General features: G+C 37.7%; 1 protein-coding gene across 2 annotated transcripts in view; it reads left to right on the top strand.

The window, feature by feature from the left end:
* Nucleotides 1–21239, top strand: part of ME1 (malic enzyme 1) — a 179829-nt gene that overhangs the window by 81319 nt on the left and 77271 nt on the right. For both annotated transcript variants that reach the window (XM_072965568.1, XM_072965569.1), the window contains exon 6: nucleotides 10948–11051. In XM_072965568.1, coding sequence (XP_072821669.1) covers nucleotides 10948–11051 — 104 coding nt within the window. The remainder of the gene's footprint in view (nucleotides 1–10947; nucleotides 11052–21239) is intronic.

Here is a 21239-nt window from a genome sequence, read left to right as displayed (position 1 = left end):
CTCTCCCTTTTTTCTTTTTGAGTCATGGTAAAGGTTTATCAATTTTATTTATCTTTTCAAAGAACCAGCTTTTAGTTTCATTGACCTTTTCTTTCTTTTTTGGTCTCTATTTCATTTATTTCTGCTCTGATTTTTATGATTGCTTTCCTTCTACTAACTTTGGGTTTTATTTCTTTCTTTTTCTAGCTCCTTTATGGATATAAACTTCCCTTTTAGAACTATTTGCTGCGTCCCATTGATTTTGGATCATTGTGTTTTTGTTTTCATTTGTTTTGATATACTTTTTGATTTCCTCAGTGATCCATTGGTTGTTTAATTTCATATTGTTTAGCTTCCATGTGTTTGTGGGGTTTTGGCAATTTTTTTCTTATTTATTTTTAGTCTCATAGCATTGTGTTCAAAAAATATGCTTGATATGACTTTAGTTTTCTTAAATTTACTGAGGCTTGTTTTGTGGCCTAGCATGTGATCTGTCATGGAGAACATTCCATGTTCATTTGAAAGAATGTGCACTCTGCTGTTTGGGGTTGGAAAGTTTTATGTATCTATTAAGTCCATCTGGTCTAATGTGTCATTTAAGTCCAGTGTTTCCTTACTGCTTTTCTGTGTAGATGATCCGTCCATTGATGTAAGTGGGGTGTTAAAGTGCCCTACTATTATTGTATTACTGTCAGTTTCTCCCGTTCTGTTGTTAATATTTGCTTTATGTATTTAGGTGCCCCTATGTTGGGTCATACATATTTTTAATTGATCTATCTTCATCTTGGATTGATCCCTTTATTATGATGTAATGTCCTTCTGTGTGTCTTATTACAGTCTTTGTTTTAAAATCTGTTTTGTCTTATAACTGTTGCTACCCCAGCTTTTTCATGAAATGACTCTTTCCATCCCATCCCTTACAGTCTGTCTCTGTCTTTAGATCTGTAGTGAGTCTCTTTCAGGCAGAATATATATGAGTCTTGTTTCTTTTTCTTTCTTTCTTTCTTTCTTTCTTTCTTTCTTTCTTTCTTTCTTTCTTTCTTTCTTTCTTTCTTTCTATCTGTTCAGCCACTCTGTGTCTTTAACTGGAGCATTTAATCTGTGTACACTGACAATAATTGTTGATAGGTGTGTACTTATTGGCATTTTAAAAATTGTTTTCTGGTTGTTTTTGTAGTTTTCTCTGTTCCTTTCTTTTTCTTTTTCTCTCTTGCCTTGTGATTTGATGGCTGTCTTTAAAGTTATGTTTGGATTCCTTTCTTTTTATGTTTTGTGCATCTATTATAGTTTTTTTAATTTGTGGTTTTATGAGGCTCATATATAGCAACCTATACATACAGGTGTCTGTTTTAAGTTGATGATCTCTTAAGGTCAAATGTGTAGTAGTCCTACATTTTTATTACTCCTACCTCCACAATTTATGTCTTTGAAGTCATATTTTACATCTTTATTGTGTGTATTCCTTACCCACTTCTGTTAGATACAGATGCTTTTACTACTTTTTTTCTTTTAATCTTCCTACTAGCTGTACAGGTAGTTGGTCCATTACCTTTACTGTGTTTGCCTTTACCAGTGAGAGTTTTCCTGTCATAATTTTTGTATTTCTAGTTGCGGCTTTTTCTTTTTCACTTAGAGAAGTCCCTTTAACGTTTCTTGTATAGCTGGTTTAGTAGTGCTCAACTCTAGCTTTTGCTTGTCTGTAAAACTCTTTTTATCTCTCCTTCAAGTTTGAATGATAATCTTGCCAAGTAGAGTATGCTTGGTTGTAGGTTTTTTCCTTTCATCACTTTGAACATATTGTTTCACTCCCTGTGGCCTGTAAAGTGTCTACCAGAAAGTCAGCGATAGCCTTATGGGAGTTCCCTTGTACACAGCTAGTTGCTTTTCTCTTGCTGCTTTTAGGATTCGCTCTTTATCTTTAATTTTTGCCAGTTTAATTATAATGTGCCTTGGTGTGGACCTCTTTGAGTTCACCTCCTTTGGGACTCTCTGTGCTCCTTGGACCTGGATGTCTGTTTTCTTCCCCAGGTGATGAAAGTGCTCAGCTATTACTTCTTCAAACAAATTCTCTGCCCCTTTCTCTCTCTTCTTTTGGGACCCCTATAGTGTGAAGGTTTGTATGCTTGATGTTGCTTCTGAGAATTCTTAAAGTCCTCATTTTTTTAAATTCTTTTTTCTTTTTTCTGTTCAGCTTGGTTGATTTCCACAACTCTCTTTTGTAGGTTACCAGTCCATTGCTCTTTAATATCTAATCTACTGTTGATTCATTCTAGTGTATTTTTATTTCAGTTATTGTATTTTTCAACTCTGGTTCTTCTTTATATTTTTATATTTTCTGACTTTGTTGAAATTCTCACAGTGTTCATCTATTTATCTACCAAATTCAGAGAGCATATTTATGATCATCACCTTGAAATATTTTGGGGGTATATTGCTTATCTTCAGAATATTTAGTTCTTTTTCTGAGGTTATGTCTTGTTCCTTCATTTGAAACACATTCTTCTGTTTCCTCATTTTTCCTAATTTGCTGTGTCTATGTCTTTGTGGTAAGTAGGCCGGTTATGTTTCCCAGTGTTGGAGAAGTGGCCCTGTGTAGGAGATGTCCTATGGGGCCCAGCAGCACTCTCCTCTCTGGTCACCAGGACTGTATACTCTCAGCGTGCCCTCTTTGTGGGCTGGGTGCATCCTTCTGGTTTGGCAAGGCCAACTACTGTGGGTGCCCTGGCAGGCAGGGCTGGTTAATTGTGAGGCTGTGCCTTGTGAGGTGGCTGTGGGCCTGATGAAGGGGAGGGTAGGCTTCCTGGGTGTTTGGCTGTGCAGCCTGGTGGGGTACAGGACTGCTGCTGGTCTATTGGTGGGCAAGGCTGGGTTCCTGTGTGGCTGTCTGTGCAGCTGGGGGTCCTGGGGCCAGTGTTGACCTGCTGGAGTGCAGGGCCTGGCGCACGGTGCTAATAGGCTAGAGGGAAGTTTCCAAAATGGCATTTGCCAGAGCCAGTGTTAACATAGCAGAATGAGTTCCCCAAAATGCTTGTTGCTAGCCCCTCTTTCCCCAGGGGCCATCTTAGCTGCCTCCTGTATCTCTACGTGGCTCTCTAAGATCAGCAAGTGGGTTGGACCCAGGCCCCTGTCACACTGCTGCCTCTGTGCTGGAAAGTGGAGTGTGTGAGATTTTGCTTATACCTTTTGAGAGCCAAGGGGCTATTTCCTACAGCCCTCCTGCTCTCCCAAACAAGCCCCACTGGTTTTCAAAGTCAGGTGTTCTAGGGACTCATCTGCCCAGTGTAGGACTCCTGGGCTGGGGAGCCTGACGTGGGGCTCAGACCCCTCGCTCCTTGGGGAGGACCTCGTGATGGTGCGGTTCCTCCTGTTGGTGGGTCCTGACTACCTGAACTCCGCCCCTCTACCTGTCTCATTGTAGTTGCTTCTTTATGTATTTAGTTGTGGAAAATCCTTCTTGTTAGTCTTTAGGTCTTTCTCATGAATAGTTGTTCTGTAAGTAGTCATCATTTTGCTGTGTCTGTGGGAGGAGGTGAGTTCAGGGTCTTCCTACTCTGCAATCTTGGCCACCTTCCAACATTTTATTTTTATTCTTGCCCTGCTGGTTTACTTAGACGAATTCACTAAATTATGACCAAGTTGATGGGTTTATGTAAAATATGTCATTTTTATGTTCTACTTTCACATGTGGAAAACCATCCTGTAGTACTAATTTTTAATCTCATCCTTTTTGTGAATCTCTGTCCAGTTTTTACACTTCATAATAAAAATATAAAAGTAATTGATAACAGTGCTTAGTTTCTTATCCAGAATAACCTAGCAGAGTTTCATGAAAACTCGATCCGTTTTTTATAAATTATAAATGTTTTCCTTTTATCATAAATACCTATATTGAGTAGTAATAAGGGTAGAAAAGGACTTAGCAGCTTGATTGAAAAGACAGTCCTCACTTGCTGTTAAGTCACACTAGCCTGACTCCTTAAATCTCTACAACTTTCAGCTAAAAGAAGTTTAAACATCAGAGATACTGAAACTGAGTCACAGAAGTGCGTGGCTAAAAAATACTCTTATTTTTTATGTTAATGATGCAACGTGTTAATTTAGGTAGGATGTTTGTGTTTTCGTCTTATCTTTCATCTGTTATTTCACAGTCCATGTTTTCCTTGATTAACTTTTGAAGCAGTTGCTATATAAAATTTGCTTCTGTTACCTGAAGTAAATTGTCTTCAGTTGTCTCTTAAGAGCACCCCATACTTTATTTCTTCTTTTTTTCCTGTTATTGCAAAATCCTTTCATAGACACTAGGTTTATTATTTGTCTCTTCTTTAATAAGTGACCAGTATCAAAGCTTGCTATTTAACTAAAGACGTGAGTAGATGTTCCTTGTCCCTCCATGCTCTTCCATACATTATTAGGTCTTAAAAACTGCTACCTGTATCGTGGGGTGTATTACTTTGCTAGGGCTGCCATTACAGGATCATAAACTGGGTAGCTAATCCATGGAAATTTATTTTTTCACAGTTCTAAAGGCTCCAAGTCCACGATCAAGGTGTCAACAGAGTTAGTTTCTTGTAAGGTCTCTCTGCTTGACTTGCCTTCCTTCAGTGCTTTTATGTGATGTTTCCTGTGTTTGCAGCCGTGTCCTGATTTTTTTTGTTATAAGAGCATCTGTTATGTTGGATTACGGCTTGCCCTAATGACCTCATTTAACTTAATTACCTTTTTAAAGACCCTGTGTGCGAATACAGTCATATTTTGAGATACGAGGGTTAGGACTTGAACATATGAACTGGGGAGAAGGGGACACAGTTCAGCCCTTAACACTTGGTCAGTCTTCAAGAGGGCATGGGCAGTCTGAGTAGGAGAGTATTGTCTACATGGTCATTCTTTGTTTATTCAGCCCTTGCTCCAGGTCTCAGCTTTTCTGATCCTGGTTTAATGCTTGGCCTGGCCGTCAGTGCATGTGCACAGGGTATCTAGATCTTGCATCCTTCCTGGAACTTGAAGTCTCAAAGTTGAAGCTTTTTGCCATTGAGGAGGTTCCCCCTTGTGTTCCAGAAAGTGCTCTGTATGTTCTGCATGAACCAGCTATGTTGGAAAGAAACCGAACAAAAGAAAAACCTTATAGATTTTCTATCATCTGTACCTGCCATATGCCTTTCAGCACTTGTATAGAAGTCGGTGCTGGTACTAGAATGTGGCTGGTACTCATTTTCACTTGCTACCATAACACATTATTACAAATGTAGTGGCTGAAAACAGCACAAATACATTACTTTATAGTTTTATAGCTCACAAGCCTGACACAAATCTCAAAAGGCTAAAAGATGTCAGCAGGGCTGAGTCCCTCACCCTTGTCTTTTCCAGCTTCTAGAGACCACCTCTATCCCTTGTCCCTTTATCCATTTTCAAAGCCAGCAGTGTAGTCTCTCTGACCCTGCTTCCCTCATCACAGTTCTTTCTCAGACCACAGCCAGGGAAGGCTTTTCACTTTTAAGGACTCACCCTTAATCACATCTGCAAAGTCTCTTATGTCACATAAGGTAATATATTTACAGGTTTGGTGGGGGGAGGAGCGTGTCGTCATTCTGCCCTCCCCACGGTCCCAGCGAGAATGCCAGCATTTCTCTGCCAACGCCCCCCTCACTTCTAGCCTTTGTCCTTTCATATCATGGGGACTGCCTGCCCCTTCCGACAAGGGAGCCTGCATTTGATGAGTACTAATCACTAACGTGAAGCAGAGAGAAGGAGAAGATAATGCCTCAGTCCCCAGACTTCTGGGTTGTATTGTCACGTGCTTACTGTTCAGTGGTCTCCTCTTACTTCACTGTCTCTAAATTAGAAGATGATGATGGATTATATCAAGAACTTCTGAATCTGTCTTTTGAGACACTGCACCAATGCCTTGGGAAAGAGAATGGAGTCTTTTTTTCTTCGTTTTGGTTTTATATGTACTTTAAGTATCAGAAACTGCTCAAAGTTTGCGGTAAATTTTAGAAATAGAAACTAAAATAGAAAAACAATTTACATGAGATGAGAACATTTTGGGAAGTAGAATAATTTTATTTTAAATTAATATAAGTTTGAAATGAGTGGTTCTCAGTATACATTCCATGAACCAACCACTTCAGAATTACACGGGGCATGTGTTAAGAATGCAGAATCCTGGGCTCCCCTCCAGACTTACTGAATCACAGTCAAATTTTAGTCATTTTTTTTTCCATTGCTTTTTTTTTTTCAACATTCATGCCAGCTCATATACAAGCTGACATTTTAAGTGTTGCTTTAGACTGAACATTGGCACTTGGTTTGCTTACTCAAATGTTGATGACATGAATCAGCAAAACAGCAAAAATTTTCTATTATTTCTCTACAGAATCTGGCTTTTCATTTGAGAATAATGAGTAAATAGCAGCAAAGAGAATGATTACTTGTATATTATAAATAAAATTTTAAAATAAATATTGAAATGGGGGATAGTAATAACCTTTATGGCAGATAAAGGTTTAAAATGTTCTTCGTATTCAAAGAACATTTTCAACTCAGTAAGAAAATGTTAAATGTGCAGTATACAGATTGCTTAAGGAAATATGGGCACAGATAATTTAAAAATGAAGAAATGAAAATGGTCAATAAACTTACGAGAAAACATTTAATGATATTAGAAAAGAAATACAAATAAATATTCGTAACATTATTTATAAGTATATTTTATGGATTTCATTTTATTATACATTTCATTTATTACATATATTTATATGTATATTTCACATATATACACACACATATATGTGGAAAGATAACATTCTTCCTTTGGCTGCAACAGAATAAACATATTTATCTTGTCACTGGTTGGGAGGATTGTTAATTTGTTCGTTCTCTAGAAGGGTAGAGTTCCAATACAGACCACAGATTTTGAAAATATTCATCTAGTGAGTGACATGAAAACTTTCCACAGTGTATTCCTATGTCAAAAGGGATTATGAAAGTCTATGATACTGTCCCACATTTGGACACGTAATATTATACACTCACAAATGTAAAGAAAAGAATCTAGAAGCATATGCATCAAGGTGCTACTGGTGGGTAGTTTGGAATGGGTAGAGATTATTGGTTTTCTTTGCTGTTAATTTACATTTCAGTGCTCTCAAATTTTCTGATAGGAAATCCTGCTTTTTTGTAATGATAAAAATCTTACATATTAAAAACATACTTTTTAATTCTCAGAAATGTCAGATTGGAAAGGTAGAAATGTGAGAGACAAGAATAACGTGAAAGTTGATAATGATTATTACGAATTTCAAATAAGAATTTCTGAGGTCCCAGGATTGAGATAGTGCTTACAAGTAAGGTAATTAACTTTACCAATATATATCCTCTGTATTTCCTTTTTGGAACTCCCTTATATTCCTGTATGCTTTGTCCTTTACTCTTTTTTTCAAACCCTAATCTTTTTCTTTCTGTCATGCTCCTAAGTCTTCACTAGTCTTCAATGACTACAAATGCACTGCATGTGACATCTCTTGTTAAAGAAGGTCTAATCTTTTTTAAGTGTTTGCTTAATACCAAGTCTTTCGTTTACTTTCCACCAAAGATCTGTTAAGTGTTTACTCTTGGCCCCACCAGAAGTTTTTAATCCAATGAATTAATGTCACTTCTGTGCCAGGCTACTTGGTCTATGGAGCCATTTTCAAAATTGGGTAATCTTTTAAATTGCTTTTTTTGTAGATATTATTTTTTTGTCAGTCAAATCTGAGAATGCACTCATTATTAAAGCTTTAATTATCATGAAATTTTGAAGAAACAGTCATTTTTAATAGAGACATTATGGCTGGAGGAATTTTATAACTTCCTGACTTAACTCAAAAGCTTTATCTTGTTTATAAATCTTTGTAATTGACTCTTCATTGTCATCACACTTTTTAATGATATACACTTTAATTATTAGCTTGGGAAAGAATGAGAGGGAAGAGGAGGAGAAACATGTAACATCTTTTCTCAATTGTGTTCTTTTTCTAAGTCACGTTTTAGAAGTCCAAATATATCCCAGACATGGAGAAAGTATTTTAATTCTGGCAGCCATTCATAGCTCGTTGGCACTTCAACATCAGCTGTTCAGAAGCCTGCCAGTAGATTGTTTAAAATTTTGAGGCCTCAGGGAACAGCTGGGCTTTAAAGTAGATTTGGTTTCAGATTTTATATTTCATGTGAAATACGTTTATATGATCTGAATGTTAACTTCCAGCTAGCCAAACAGCCTTAACTCATTGCTGTGCAGTACATTGTAAGTAGGATGACCTCTTGGCTGAACCAAGACACTTTTACAGTGAAAGAGGATGCTGTTGGTAATTACACTAGGACATGTGTGAACCAGGCTGTAATTGCTGTTGGCTTTAGGCAAATCCTAACTGAGATGATTCAAATGGTTTATCCTTATTAACAACATTCTAGACCTGCAAACCATGTCATTTATCTGTAACAAACCACATCTAAACTTAGTGACTCAAAATGATTACAGTTTTATTCATATTCATGTTGCTGGGATGGTGAGGAAGGCTGGAGTGCTTGGGGCAGCTTAGCCTTTCTCCATATAGATTCTCATCCTTCACACATTGTTCACATTCCACATGTACAATGTACTCCTCTCCATCCTAGGTTTCTAAAAATTTCATCCGAATAACAACAGCAGGCCCAGAGTTCAGGATCTGGTCATCTAAATCAGGTCTAGATGCCAATGAAGCTTCTTGTGTTTTGCTCCTTGGTGTGGCTCCTCCTATCTGTTTCCACACACCAACATACAGGTGGTGAGTCAGGGGCAGAACAACCACAGTCAACCCTCACATTCAGCATGGGAGGAACAGGAATCGTATGTCTGTAAAAGGTTCATAGCAATCTGAATTCCCACTGGACACGTGTTGCCAGGTCACCTACTTGGTGGGGCAGGGAATGTTCTTTGAATAGGGCCCAGTTCTCTTTCCTCAGAGTGGTTCTGTAGTTCTCCCAGGCTTTTGGCTCTGCTGTCTAGGCTCTTGGCTCTGTCCTCTCAGATAATCTTCCTTTTCCATAAGAAATGGCCCTGCTGCATCAGAATAGCTTTCTCAGTCTATTTCCTGCCGGTGGAAAGTTGAGGACCCAATGAAGTCTTTTCATTTTGAAGTGTCTCTGTGTCAATTAATCCAAGTAGTATAGTACCCTTAAATTTTTTTTTTAGGTTTTCCGTGTATCAGAGTATAGTCTACTCTATTAGATAAAGCCCTACTCACACTTCTCAAAACGGGCCTTCTCCCTGTATTGGTTGGCGTATCGGACTGCTGTGGGACCAGTTCCATTTAACTAGGCAAGATGGTCTTCGCTTTAAATCATTCAGAGGTTTTCCAAAGAATTGTTAGAACCACACACTTAATTTGATCTTTTACTGCAGGTCTTAGTTTACTTTGGAAATCTTTTACAAGCAAGTCTTGTGTCCTCTGTATTCTCTTTACATTTTGCTCATAAGGTGAACGTTTCCTTTTTCAATTCTTGTCCATTTTAACCTTAGCATACAGCTATGAAAAGTCAGTTTACACATTCACATTCCTCCTGGAGATCTCTTTAGTCTGATTCACAAGTTCATTGTGTACATTTTCTCTATTCTAGGTTACTGAAAGTGACAGTTTTGCCAATTGTTTCCCTATTATATGACACAGATTGTCATTTTTTCCTAGTCTGTAAAAAGTCTGTCTTCATAATTTCTTTCAGCAGTATTTTATAGTTTCCTGTATATAGGACTTACACATATTTTGTTAAATGTGTCCCTATGAATTTCATGTTTTAGAATGCTATTGTAAATGGAGCTGTGTATTTTATTTCATTTTCAACTATTTCAACTATTTCATTTCAACTATTCATTGCTGGTATATAGATATACATTTGATTTGTGTAAATTGACCTTTTGTCTGACAATCGTATTAAATTCACATATTTTTTCTAGTGGTTTTTTTTTTGGGTAGTTTCCTTAGTATTTTCTAGGTATATGATCTTGGGGGTACAAATAAAAACAGTTTACTTCTTCCTTCCCAATCTGTGTTCCTATTTTTCTTTTACTTGCCTTATTTTAACGGCTAGAGGTGTTTAGTACGTATAGCGTTGACTAGAAGTGGTAAGAATAAATATCCTTGTCTTGTTTCCAATTTGGGGAAAATAGCATTCTTTCTTTCACTGTTAAATATGTTGTTAGTTGTGGGTTTTTCACAGATGCCTTTTATTAGATTTAGAGAGTTCCTTTCTATTCCTAGTTTACTGGGAGCTTTTGTTAAAAATGGTGCATATTACTGTATGTAAATTATACCTCAATTAAAAAACTGATTTAATAAAAAAAACTACCTATACTAAAACATAAGCAGAGCAATGTTGACTCATATATATCCATTTTAGAAAAAAACTTAAACTGTGTAAAGTTTTAAAAATATAAGAAAAACTTTATTCAAAGCTTAAAAATATATTTTTAACTTTTAACATCAACCATCATATTAAAAGTATAAATCAAAATGTTGATTGAAGATTTTTCTTTCAGAAACAGAAATTTAATCTAAGAAAGGAATTGCTCTCTTTCCATTTCCTAAGCCATTATGAGACTTCAAAGCTCAATGTTACTTTTCTGTGTGATAAACTTTGCATGTAAAGTCTGAATTTGGCACAACTGAGGGATTTTAATACCTTTTCTTTCCTTCAGAGTAAGATATAAGAATACTAGTAAAAGTAAGAATTTTTTTAATGTTTAGTAATTATATTTCTTATTTTTATTTATAAACACTGTAGGTATATGTGGTATTAAATAATAACTCTGTAGGTTGATTCTGAATCAGTATAGTCAGATTTTATTTTCATTTCTTTCCTTAATTATACAGATGAGGAAATGAAGCTCACCTAGAAAGAATAAATGACCTGCCTTTAGTTATTTCTATATTTATGATAACTTTCTTTAAAAAATAGGAGTTACTTAAAGATCCACTGTACATTGGACTACGGCAGAGAAGAGTGAGAGGCCCTGAATATGATGATTTTTTGGATGAATTCATGGAGGCAGTTTCTTCCAAGTACGTATAATCTTTATTGATATTTGAGTTGAATTTCAAATACTTAAAGACAACCTAACGAACTATAAAAATATCCATGTTTGGTGCAGTGTATTTAATAATTAGAAGTGATTTGAATGAAATACACACACACACACACACACACACACACACACACACACAAATATCCTTATAACTATTGCTGGCCAAATGATAATGTTATGTGTCTGTCCCCAGAAAAGCTGTCTCTGTTGCTATCCCTGAAGATACCTTTTTCTTACAAGAATCTTCAGATTCTGTGGTTTGGAATGTGTGATTATGGTGAATGAGGCAGTGGCCAGTGACTAAATTACCCGAGCAAGCCTTTTTATGGTTATTGGCAGTCTATACTTTATTTCTGGCTGCTGATAAAATCTGGTCTTCGCTCGTCTTTGTGGGTGGCTCTGGCCCTCTCATGCTGGGAGAAACAGAGGAAGAAGTGAGCGTGAGTTAGTACAATCCACAAGGGTCCAGACGGAACAAGAACCAGGACATCCAGTCACACCATGAATCTGATAAAGTCCACTGTATTTGATGAAGATACAGTACAGTATTTCACCTCGTCTAGTTAGCACTTAATTGTGGGCCAAGTGCTACTGAAAAAGTTTTCTAGTTTTTTTCCTTCAGAGGAGAAACTCTACCTTCAGTTACTAATATATTCTGAGAGAATTTTGTCATACTAACAGTCATCCCATATATAAGTGTATAGCCACAGAAACCATGTACTATTTAAAAACATATATGTTGCTTTGGTTTTTCATAGAAAAGAACTCATCACTAGAATCAACTGTAACTAGAGACGTACTTTGGGTTTCTTTTTATTATAAGGTTTAATTTTCAGAAGTTGTATTCATCAGTTTGCACAATATTTAGAATATATTGAATCTATTATACCCAAGGTTTTAGGGAAGAGCATATTTGCCAATTAGGATGGCCTACTTCCTTTTTAAAATCTGTGCCTGATTTATTTATTGTTATTATTTATTAACTGTTTTAATTAGACTGTACTTACTCATAGAAATAGTTGAGAAACTACAGGTTAAGTTCAAGATTGGATTGTACAGTTAGTTGATAGTAGTTTTTCATACTTAATTTAAAATCCCCATAAAACTTATGTAAAGTTTTGAAATTCTCTGTAACTTTCTAGGTAGCAACTTTAATCAAGAGATTGTATAGAGAATACTGTGAGGCCATATAAAAGGAAAGAAAAATGAAATTCTCAACATTTGTTTCTATTGTCTGTGTAAATAAAATCTGTTTTTATATAGATAACTTTAATATACTTACAAAGAATATGTTAAACAGGCTATGAACATAGCCTATATACTTGAATGCTATTGAAATCAAAAGAGAAATAATTCCATAATTAATGAAGAGCTTTCTGGATGAAAAGCTAATTTTAAATGAGCATTGTCAATCCAGAATCAGAAAAACTGGTTTGTTTGCTTTTCAGCGTTGAATTGCGAGGTTACTGAAAATCTATGATAAGGAAATGGGGATTGATGAGAGTCAACAATAATTGTAAATGCAGAGACTACCTATAAATCAGGAATCACACATTTGGGCTCTTCCCGCAGAAAAATCCCAAAGACTTTTCAAAGATACTTTCTAGCATGACACTACTTTGGAAAATTCTTTCTAGAAATGAAACCTGGCATTATCAAGTTAAATTGGCAGATAGCCCTGAAGATAAGTCCAAGATTATGTAAAGAGGAAATATAACTTACATTCAAGGTGGAAAATGACTGTTACAAATTGGCTTAGCCAGGAATCTGATTCCAAGATGGAGTTATTAAAAAGTGCACTTGGAATCAACCTCTTTGGAAGGAAGGGGACAGAAAAAGAAGTGGATAAAGGGAAAAGGTGAGGTGCAATGTAGACCCGCCAACAGCCTTCAATAACCTCATTGGGACCACTCTTGCATGCTATTTAGATCCTTAAGGGAACACTAATTTTTCTTCCCCACTCCCTAACCAATGTTATGTTGGTTTTTTAATTTACTGTCTTGTCAGGATTGGGATGGGGCTGTCTCAGCTTCTTCCTCTTGGCTCTCTCCACAATTGGAGCTCTTATCTCATAGGCCAAAATCTTGGTACGGGTGCTACAGTGTTACCAAGTGTATGTCTACTCTGGTTATATATTTGGGGACTGAGGAAATCACCACCAGGTGGGTCTGTGGTCCCAATGGACCCATTATGAGCTAGACCTTGTTCGGGGCTCCACTTATTACTGGCCTCCATGTGCTTCTAGTGAGGAGGGATGGCATATTGATGCTTCAGGTCTCCTGGTATCACTGTCAACTCAGTGCCCTCAAAATGTTTGGGTATTCCCTGTCCTCAGGGTACAATTGCCCAAGTAAAGGGCCATAGGTCCCTTTGGAGAAAGATTGGGGATTTATCACCTTAAAATCTTACCTCAGTGTTGGAAGGTCCTTCCCTCTGGAGACTAGGCTTCTTCTTCAATTAGTGAGTTCTGGGTCCGAAAATTAGCTAAGGTTTGGAAACTGAGCAAGTGTTTGGGACTTGATTTGGGGCAACTACCCTCAACCTTGTGGCAACTACCCTCAACCTTGTGGCCACCATCTTTGATTCCTTTTGAATGTACATATTGAATAGTAGCCTTGTTAGCTTTTTATTTTGTCTCCAAAGATGCCGTAGTCTGTTAATTATGCCGTACCTCTCTGTGGGTCAGCACCGCCTCCACACACACCAACCTGGCTGCTCTCATGATAATTGTGCCGACTTGGCTTCCAATCCTCTCTGGGTTCTATTACCCCCGTTGCTATTAATGAGCCTGGTTCTCTACCAGTCTTTCCTCGTTCAGTTCTGGCTTTCAGAAGAGAACCACCACACAGGACTCAGTCATGTAGACGGCTTCCCGCTGGCACATTCCTTCGGGCTTTGGTAGATAGTGTGTTTTCTGGCCTTAAGTAGTACATGCACTCCAGAGTGCACTCTCTGTGCCTTGTGCTCCCCTCTTCTGCCATCTGTCACAGCATTTCTGGCCTTTCAGCCATATTTAATATGCGTTGTTACTTGGTCCCTGTTTTTAGGAGCCATTCTTGTAGCCAGTTTGTACCATCTCCTAAGCTGCTTGCTAAACTGTTCACTTCTACTGTTACGCCAGCCAGCCTTCCTCCAGTGAGAGCTTCAACAGCTGGACTGCCGCGTTGTGCCAGGAGTTCTCTACGCTCCGCTGGGGATTGGGTCCTCGTTGCCAGCCAGGCAGCTAGTGATTTAGCTCCGAAACCCGGTCTTATCACCTGCTTTTCAGACCCCTCCTAGTACCAACTGTCACAGATTAGGTGACTTGGGAAACTGATTCTGAAACGAGCTTTAGTGTTCAAGAGGTTTATGAGAAGTGCCCTAGAGATCAACCCTGTGGAAGGGGTACGCAGAAAACAGGAAAGGGGACAGGGAAAAATGGAGCTGTGATGAAGTTCAAGACACCTTCTCTGACCCCATGGGGACTCTGGGACTACAGCGACTTTTCAGAGTTATCCCCAGTTGAGCTGAGGTGACCAGTCCTTTTTGTTCCTGCATCACTTAGTCATCGGATGTGCGTCACCTGAGAAAGAGGACGACCCACAGTGCAGTGCTCTCTAACTGATGCAGTCCCTGCGGCAACAGTCGGGGATCTGAGCGCCATATCACTGTATTTAGCATAGTGACATTTAAATGAAGGTAGAAACTGAGCTTAAAATCATTTTAAGCTTCGTAATAAAGGCATGTTCTAGAATATGTAGGATGGAGTCTACTTCTGATAGTTGGCTATCAAGTCACACGCCAGACACATGCTCGCCTCTGCATAGTATTTTTGCACTGGAAAGATAGGCCATTAGAGCAAACCATTGAGTTGCCCCAGGCAACTGTGCCTTAACAGAAGCTAGCTTTCTCCAGTAAAAATGTCATGTCAAACTATTTTTTCTTGCTCATTGTTTTGATTCATTTATTCATTTGATGAAAGCCAGGCATTGTGTGTGGTGCTGGCGATGTGGGGCTGAATAAGACAGAAATAATCCCTGCCTTTGACATAGCTTTTCTACTGATGGGGGCAGGTAATAAACAAGTAAATAAGCAATAATCAAATGAAACAATGAAATTTGTGATAAATGCAATGAACGAAACAAGAAATTTCTGATCAAGAGTGATAGGGAGTGAATTGACATAAGATCAGATCACTGTTATGGATATAGTTAGCTCTTCTGAGAAGTCAGTTGTCAAAGTCATGATCCTTTTTAGTCATGATACTTTTGCTGGAAATTAGCGTGAGCTCTTTGATGATAGTTAGATGAATTCATTAACAACGGAAAACTGAATCCAGAAAGTATTGATTGGTTAGCCCGGAGTCTAAGTGGCATCTCCAGTGGAGTACCACTCATCTGTTCCCCTAGTACTTGCCTTTTACACAATTTTATTAGTTGGTCCTAGTAATTCTACATCTGAGAATATAGGTTCAGAAAATAATCCTGAGCAAGAAATAATCTCTATGCCCAAATGCGCTCACTGAGCATTTTGATGACATGATTTTCTTCCCTCTGCTTCTGGAATAGCACACCCTCCTTACTTTCCTCCGCCCTCACTGGTTGCCCCTTCACACTTCCCTTGTCTTTTTCCTTCTCAGTCCCCTAACCTTCATACATAACAAAGCTGCAAGACCAGGGGCTTTTCTCTTTCCTATTTATCCCCAGTCCCTTGGTGGCCCCATCTGGTCATTCATCTTTACATTTGTGACTCCCGAATCTGAGTCTCAAGTCTGTACCTCTTCTCTGAACTCCAGGATCATGGTCTGTCGCCTCCTTGACCTCCCTCCATAGCACTATCATAGACAGAGCCTAGGTAGGAAGTCCAGAATTGGGCCCCTGACCTCTCACCCTCCCCCAACCCTGCTCCCGCTGCAGTATTTCCTGGTCTCAGTAAACGACAGCCCCATTCTTCCTGTTCTAAGATGAAAAAATTGGCGTTATCACTCCATGCCCATGCTACCTGCAAAACTTGTTAGCTTGAACTTCAAAATATATCCAGAATCTCACCATTTCTCCTTGCCTGTATTACTGCTTCCCTTATCTGAAACTCTCCCCCTGATTATGGTAACAATCTCTTAACTGGTGTGATAGCTTCTTCCCTTGGCATCCTTTAGTCTGTTCTCAACACAGAAGCTAGAATGATTGTACGTTAGGTAATTTCTCTGCTCAAAACCCTATAAAGGCTTACCATTTCCTGCAGAATAAAACTATATCCTTGTCATAGCACAAAAGGCCCTGGACCCTCTGATTCCCTGTTTGCTGCTTTTCTAATTAAAGCCAGGTGTGCTGATGCCTCAAGGCTTGTCATTTCTCCTGCTTGGAGTCCTCCCCACCCTCACCTTGCCCCGTTTTCCACGTGGCTAGCTCTGTCACCTCCTTTAAAGAGATGTTTAAGATGCCTTTGAATACCTCTTTCGCAATGAGGCCTTCCTTGACCAACCTGTTCATGATTTTGCCCCCAATTCATGTTTCTGCTTCCCTGTGTGTATCATTATCTGACATATTTAATTATTTATGTTCTGCCTACTTCCCTTTACCGTTAAGTCTAATGAGCCCAGGGAGTTTTCTTTTTCCTTCACAGCCGTATCCCTGGCTTATAAAATATTATCTAGCATGTGATAAGTACTCAGTAGATATTTGTCAGATGAATGACTGAATTTGGTTTGTGTTTTGTTTATATACCTTAAAGTGATAGGTGTGACTGGCAGAACTCTGATGTTCTAAAGAATTCCTTCTTTTCATGTGGTTTAATTTCAGGAAATAGTCAAGCTCTTACAGTCATTGCCTGCTGTCAAGTACGTATTAAAATCACTATTTGTATGCACTCCTTAAATATTTCTTTGCTTCTGTGGTTGTATTTTTCACAGTAGCCTTTTTCCACCCAGAATCATTTGCCCTAGAAAGTTAATTTCAAAAAGTAGTGACAGCTTCAGCTTTGATCTGAAGTCTCTGTATCAGAATTTTGTTGATAGTTATTAACTAAATGAGAAAAAAAGCAGTACTTCAAGTAAGATTTAAGAAGCTACTATTAAAATTTTTCAATGAAAGAAAGAAATTGTTCAGCAATGACTGTATTTAAGTTTTTTTTTTCCTTTCTACTTTGATTAAAATAAACAATCACTTGGAAGCACTCGGAATGAACAACAAAGATGATTATTATATTTAGACAACCTCCGCCAGCCTTGGCTCCCATCACAAGTTTTGTTACGATCTGTCATGTAGCCTTTAAGAGAGTTAATCTTAGCCTGACGCCATACCATCTGCCATTTGCTGCAAGATGTGATGATGGTGTTTTCATAAAACGATCCTTTCTTCACTGATTCTGTACTGAACTAAAGCTTTGACTGTGTGCCTGAGACAGACCCTGCTATTCAGAGGAGCTATAATTTGGTCAAAGCTCTTGAGGGTCACATATCCGATTTCAAAGGAATAAGATATCTATTCCCTGATTGTCATGGCCAGATTTAGTAAATTTGTTTTTATTATTAATAATATCCTCTCTTTCTAAAGATGTCATCGGATGTGTAAGTTTATGCACTCTTTATCCTTGCACAAGGTACAGTTCAATCGCTTCTCCACCACTCTGCACTAAATCTTCGGCTGCCGCATGGGGAAGGGGCCTTTTACTGCCCTGTTATCCTTCTTTCTGCCATTTCTGCTGCAGTTAATTTCACGGCTGACTTTCTGTGCTGCCTTCTTTCACCTGTTCCAATCATTGCCTTTTAAGCCTGGTCCTTTTTTTAGATGAACGGGTATATTTATAGCTTAGATGATTTTATCTGTAAATCTGTGAGGCCCTTTGGGGTCCACCTGTCACTTCGATCAGCGTAATTTACGTTGGTTTCCATAAGAAATTTAACGAAAACATATGACTCTATAGGACACCACCTGCTGTTCTTCCCTGTGGTCCAAAGGTGATGTAAACCATTTGAAGAAAAAAATGTCAAATGGAAAGAATGTCTGTCAATGTGAGAAAAATCAGCAACTACGTTACTAAGGAACATGACTCAGATCAGATTTATGACTCAGATTTTTTTTCCATTTTCCCATCCAAAGGAAGATTAGGTTCACACTTTAACTGTAGCCACGTTTTTCTTGAAATGCCAACTGTTTCTATTTCTATCTTTCCACTTTCTTTCAAGTAAATGAAAAAGATAGGTCATGTAAGTATTAAAAATCTGTAGGCCTGCAGTATGTGTGTGTATGTGTGAGTGTACATAGTTTTATTTCCGAGAAGATTTAAGGTGGATAGTATGCTTCAGTATTTTCATGTTAGTTTTGCTTCTTTGCCTGTATTCCAGTCCAGCCTTGGAGGAGCCAATATTACTTGGAGGCAAAAGTCAAACTTACCACCTCTTTCTGAACATGGTTTACAACTCTTCCATTTCAGTTGCTTTCCTTGCCTAATCCTGTTTTATTCTAATCATTCATTATAATTGCATCAATTCCAGGATTCCTTTAATAGGGGTGTACATTATTTTCACTGGTTTTATTCTATTTATCTGAGTCATATGTATGTATTGTGTTATTGTGCCCTGTTTTCTTTACGAGAATGTGAGTTTTGTCCAAAAAAAGAACTTTATTATTAAGGCTTACTTTTTTTTTCTGACTGTCCCATGTTATGCTGTACCACATAGTGGATATAAAATAAATATAAAATGAAATTGAAAGTGTTGCTTAAACTTTGAAGCTAACAGTCATGAAACTACTGAGACGCCTGTCTAGAGGAAAGGTGACTTCCTAACCTAAACCAGAGAACCATACAATTTTCCAAATAAAGTGGCTCCGCCTTTAGTAAACAAGAGATTTGGATTTTAATTATGTAGATTCATTTATGTCTTAGATCTTAAATTTTCTCTAAAGAAAAGTGTTTTAATAAATTCCTGTGTTCATTATTTCCCTTCTATTTCTCTTTGAATCACCAAACGTTGAGATCTATATAGAGGAATTCCTTAATATTTTATCTGAGTTTATTAAAGCTAAATTTTTATATTTATTAAAGATAATCATTCTGGTTTGACAGTTTGTATACCATGTCTCCCTGTGTCTTTCTTCTTTGTCTATTCTGCTGACTTTCATTTAGCTAGGTGAAGCCCATTTTTTTAAAACAACTTTTTATTGAGTTACAGTCATTTTACAATGTTATGTCAATTTCCAGTGTAGAGCACAATTTTTCCGTTATACATGAGCATACATATATTCATTGTCACATTTTTTTTCACTGTGAGCTACCACAAGATCTTGTATATATTTCTCTGTGCTATACAGTATAATCTTGTTTATCTATTCTGCATATGCCTGTTAGTATCTACAAATTTTGAACTCCCAGTCTGTCTCTTTACCCCCTGCCCCCCTTGGCAACCACAAGTTTGTATTCTATATCTGTGAGTCTGTTTCTGTTTTGTATTTATGCTTTGTTTGTTTGTTTTTGGATTCCACATATGAGCGATCTCTTATGGTATTTTTCTTTCTCTTTCTGGCTTATTTCACTTAGAATGACATTCTCCAGCAACATCCATGTTGCTGCAAATGGCGTTAATGTTGTTGTTTTTATGGCTGCATAGTATTCCATTGTATAAATATACCACATCTTCTTTATTCAGTCATCTGTTGATGGACATTTAGGCTGTTTCCATGTCTTGGCTATTGTAAATAGTGCTGCTATGAACATTGGGGTGCAGGTGTCTTTTTGAAGTAGGGTTCCTTCTGGATATATGCCCAGGAGCGGGATTCCTGGGTCATACGGTAAGTCTATTCCTAGTCTTTTGAGGAATCTCCATACTGTTTTCCACAGTGGCTGCACCAAACTGCACTCCCACCAGCAGTGTAGGAGGGTTCCCCTTTCTCCACAGCCTCTAGCATTTGTCATTTGTGGGCTTTTGAATGATGGCCATTCTGACTGGTGTGAGGTGATACCTCATTGTAGTTTTGATTTGCATTTCTCTGATAATTAGTGGTATTGAGCATTTTTTCATGTGCCTATTGATCACATGTATGTCTTCCTTGGAGAATTGCTTGTTTAGGTCTTCTGCCCATTTTTGGATTGGGTTGTTTATTTTTTTCTTATTAAGTCATATGAGCTGCTTATATATTCTGGAGATCAAACCTTTGTCAGTTTCATCATTTGCAAAAATTTTCTCCCATTCCATAGGTTGTCATTTTGTTTTGCTTATGATTTCCTTTGCTGTGCAGAAGCTTGTAAGTTTAATTAGGTCCCATTTGTTTATTCTTGCATTTGTTTTTGTTGGGTGTATAGACTGTCCTAGGAGAACATTTTTGAGATGTATGTCAGATAATGTTTTGCCTATATTTTCTTCTAGGAGGTATATTGTATCTTGTCTTCTGTTTAAGTCTTTGATCCATTTTGAGTTTATTTTTGTGTATGGTGTAAGGGAGTGCTCTAGCTTCATTGATTGACTTGCTGCTGTCCAGTTGTCCCAACACCATTTGCTGAAGACATTGTCTTTATTCCATTGTATATTCTTGCCTCCTTTGTCGAAGATTTGTTGTCCAGAAGTTTGTGGGTTCATTTCTGGGCTCTCTATTCTGTTCCAGGTCTGTTTTTGTACCACTACCATGCTGTCTTGATGACCGTAGCTCTGTAGTATTGTCTGAAGTCTGGGAGAGTTATTTCTCCAGCCTCTTTCTTTTTCTTCAATAATGCTTTGGCAATTCTAGATCTTCTGTGATTCCATATAAATTTTATCATGATTTGTTCTAATTCTGTGAAATATGTCCTGGGTAATTTGATAGGGATTGCATTAAATCTGTAGATTGCCTTGGGCAGTGTGGTTATTTTAACAATATTGATTCTTCCAATCCAGTAGCATGGCATATCTTTCCATTTTTTTAAGTCTTCCAGTTTTTGTGTGTTTTTTTAAGGCTTGTGTTTCTTACTGCTTTCCATCAATATTACCAAATGTAATAAATTAGGGAAAAAAAGAATGAATATATTTGCTCATTGACAGTATTAATAAAAGAAGACTCCATGTAGATTTCCTTGGTTGCACTCACAGATTAATCTAAAAACAAAAGCAAATAGCATTGCTAGTAGCAATGTCTTGTGGGTCAAAACAAGGTCCTTTGTTATGATCTTCTTTCCTTGCCATCTTAATTTATGTATTTGTAAACCAAAATAAAGCACT

Source organism: Vicugna pacos, chromosome 8, assembly GCF_048564905.1.
Source record: "Vicugna pacos chromosome 8, VicPac4, whole genome shotgun sequence".
Taxonomy (NCBI): domain Eukaryota; kingdom Metazoa; phylum Chordata; class Mammalia; order Artiodactyla; family Camelidae; genus Vicugna; species Vicugna pacos.
This window is presented reverse-complemented; position numbering and strand designations above follow the sequence as displayed.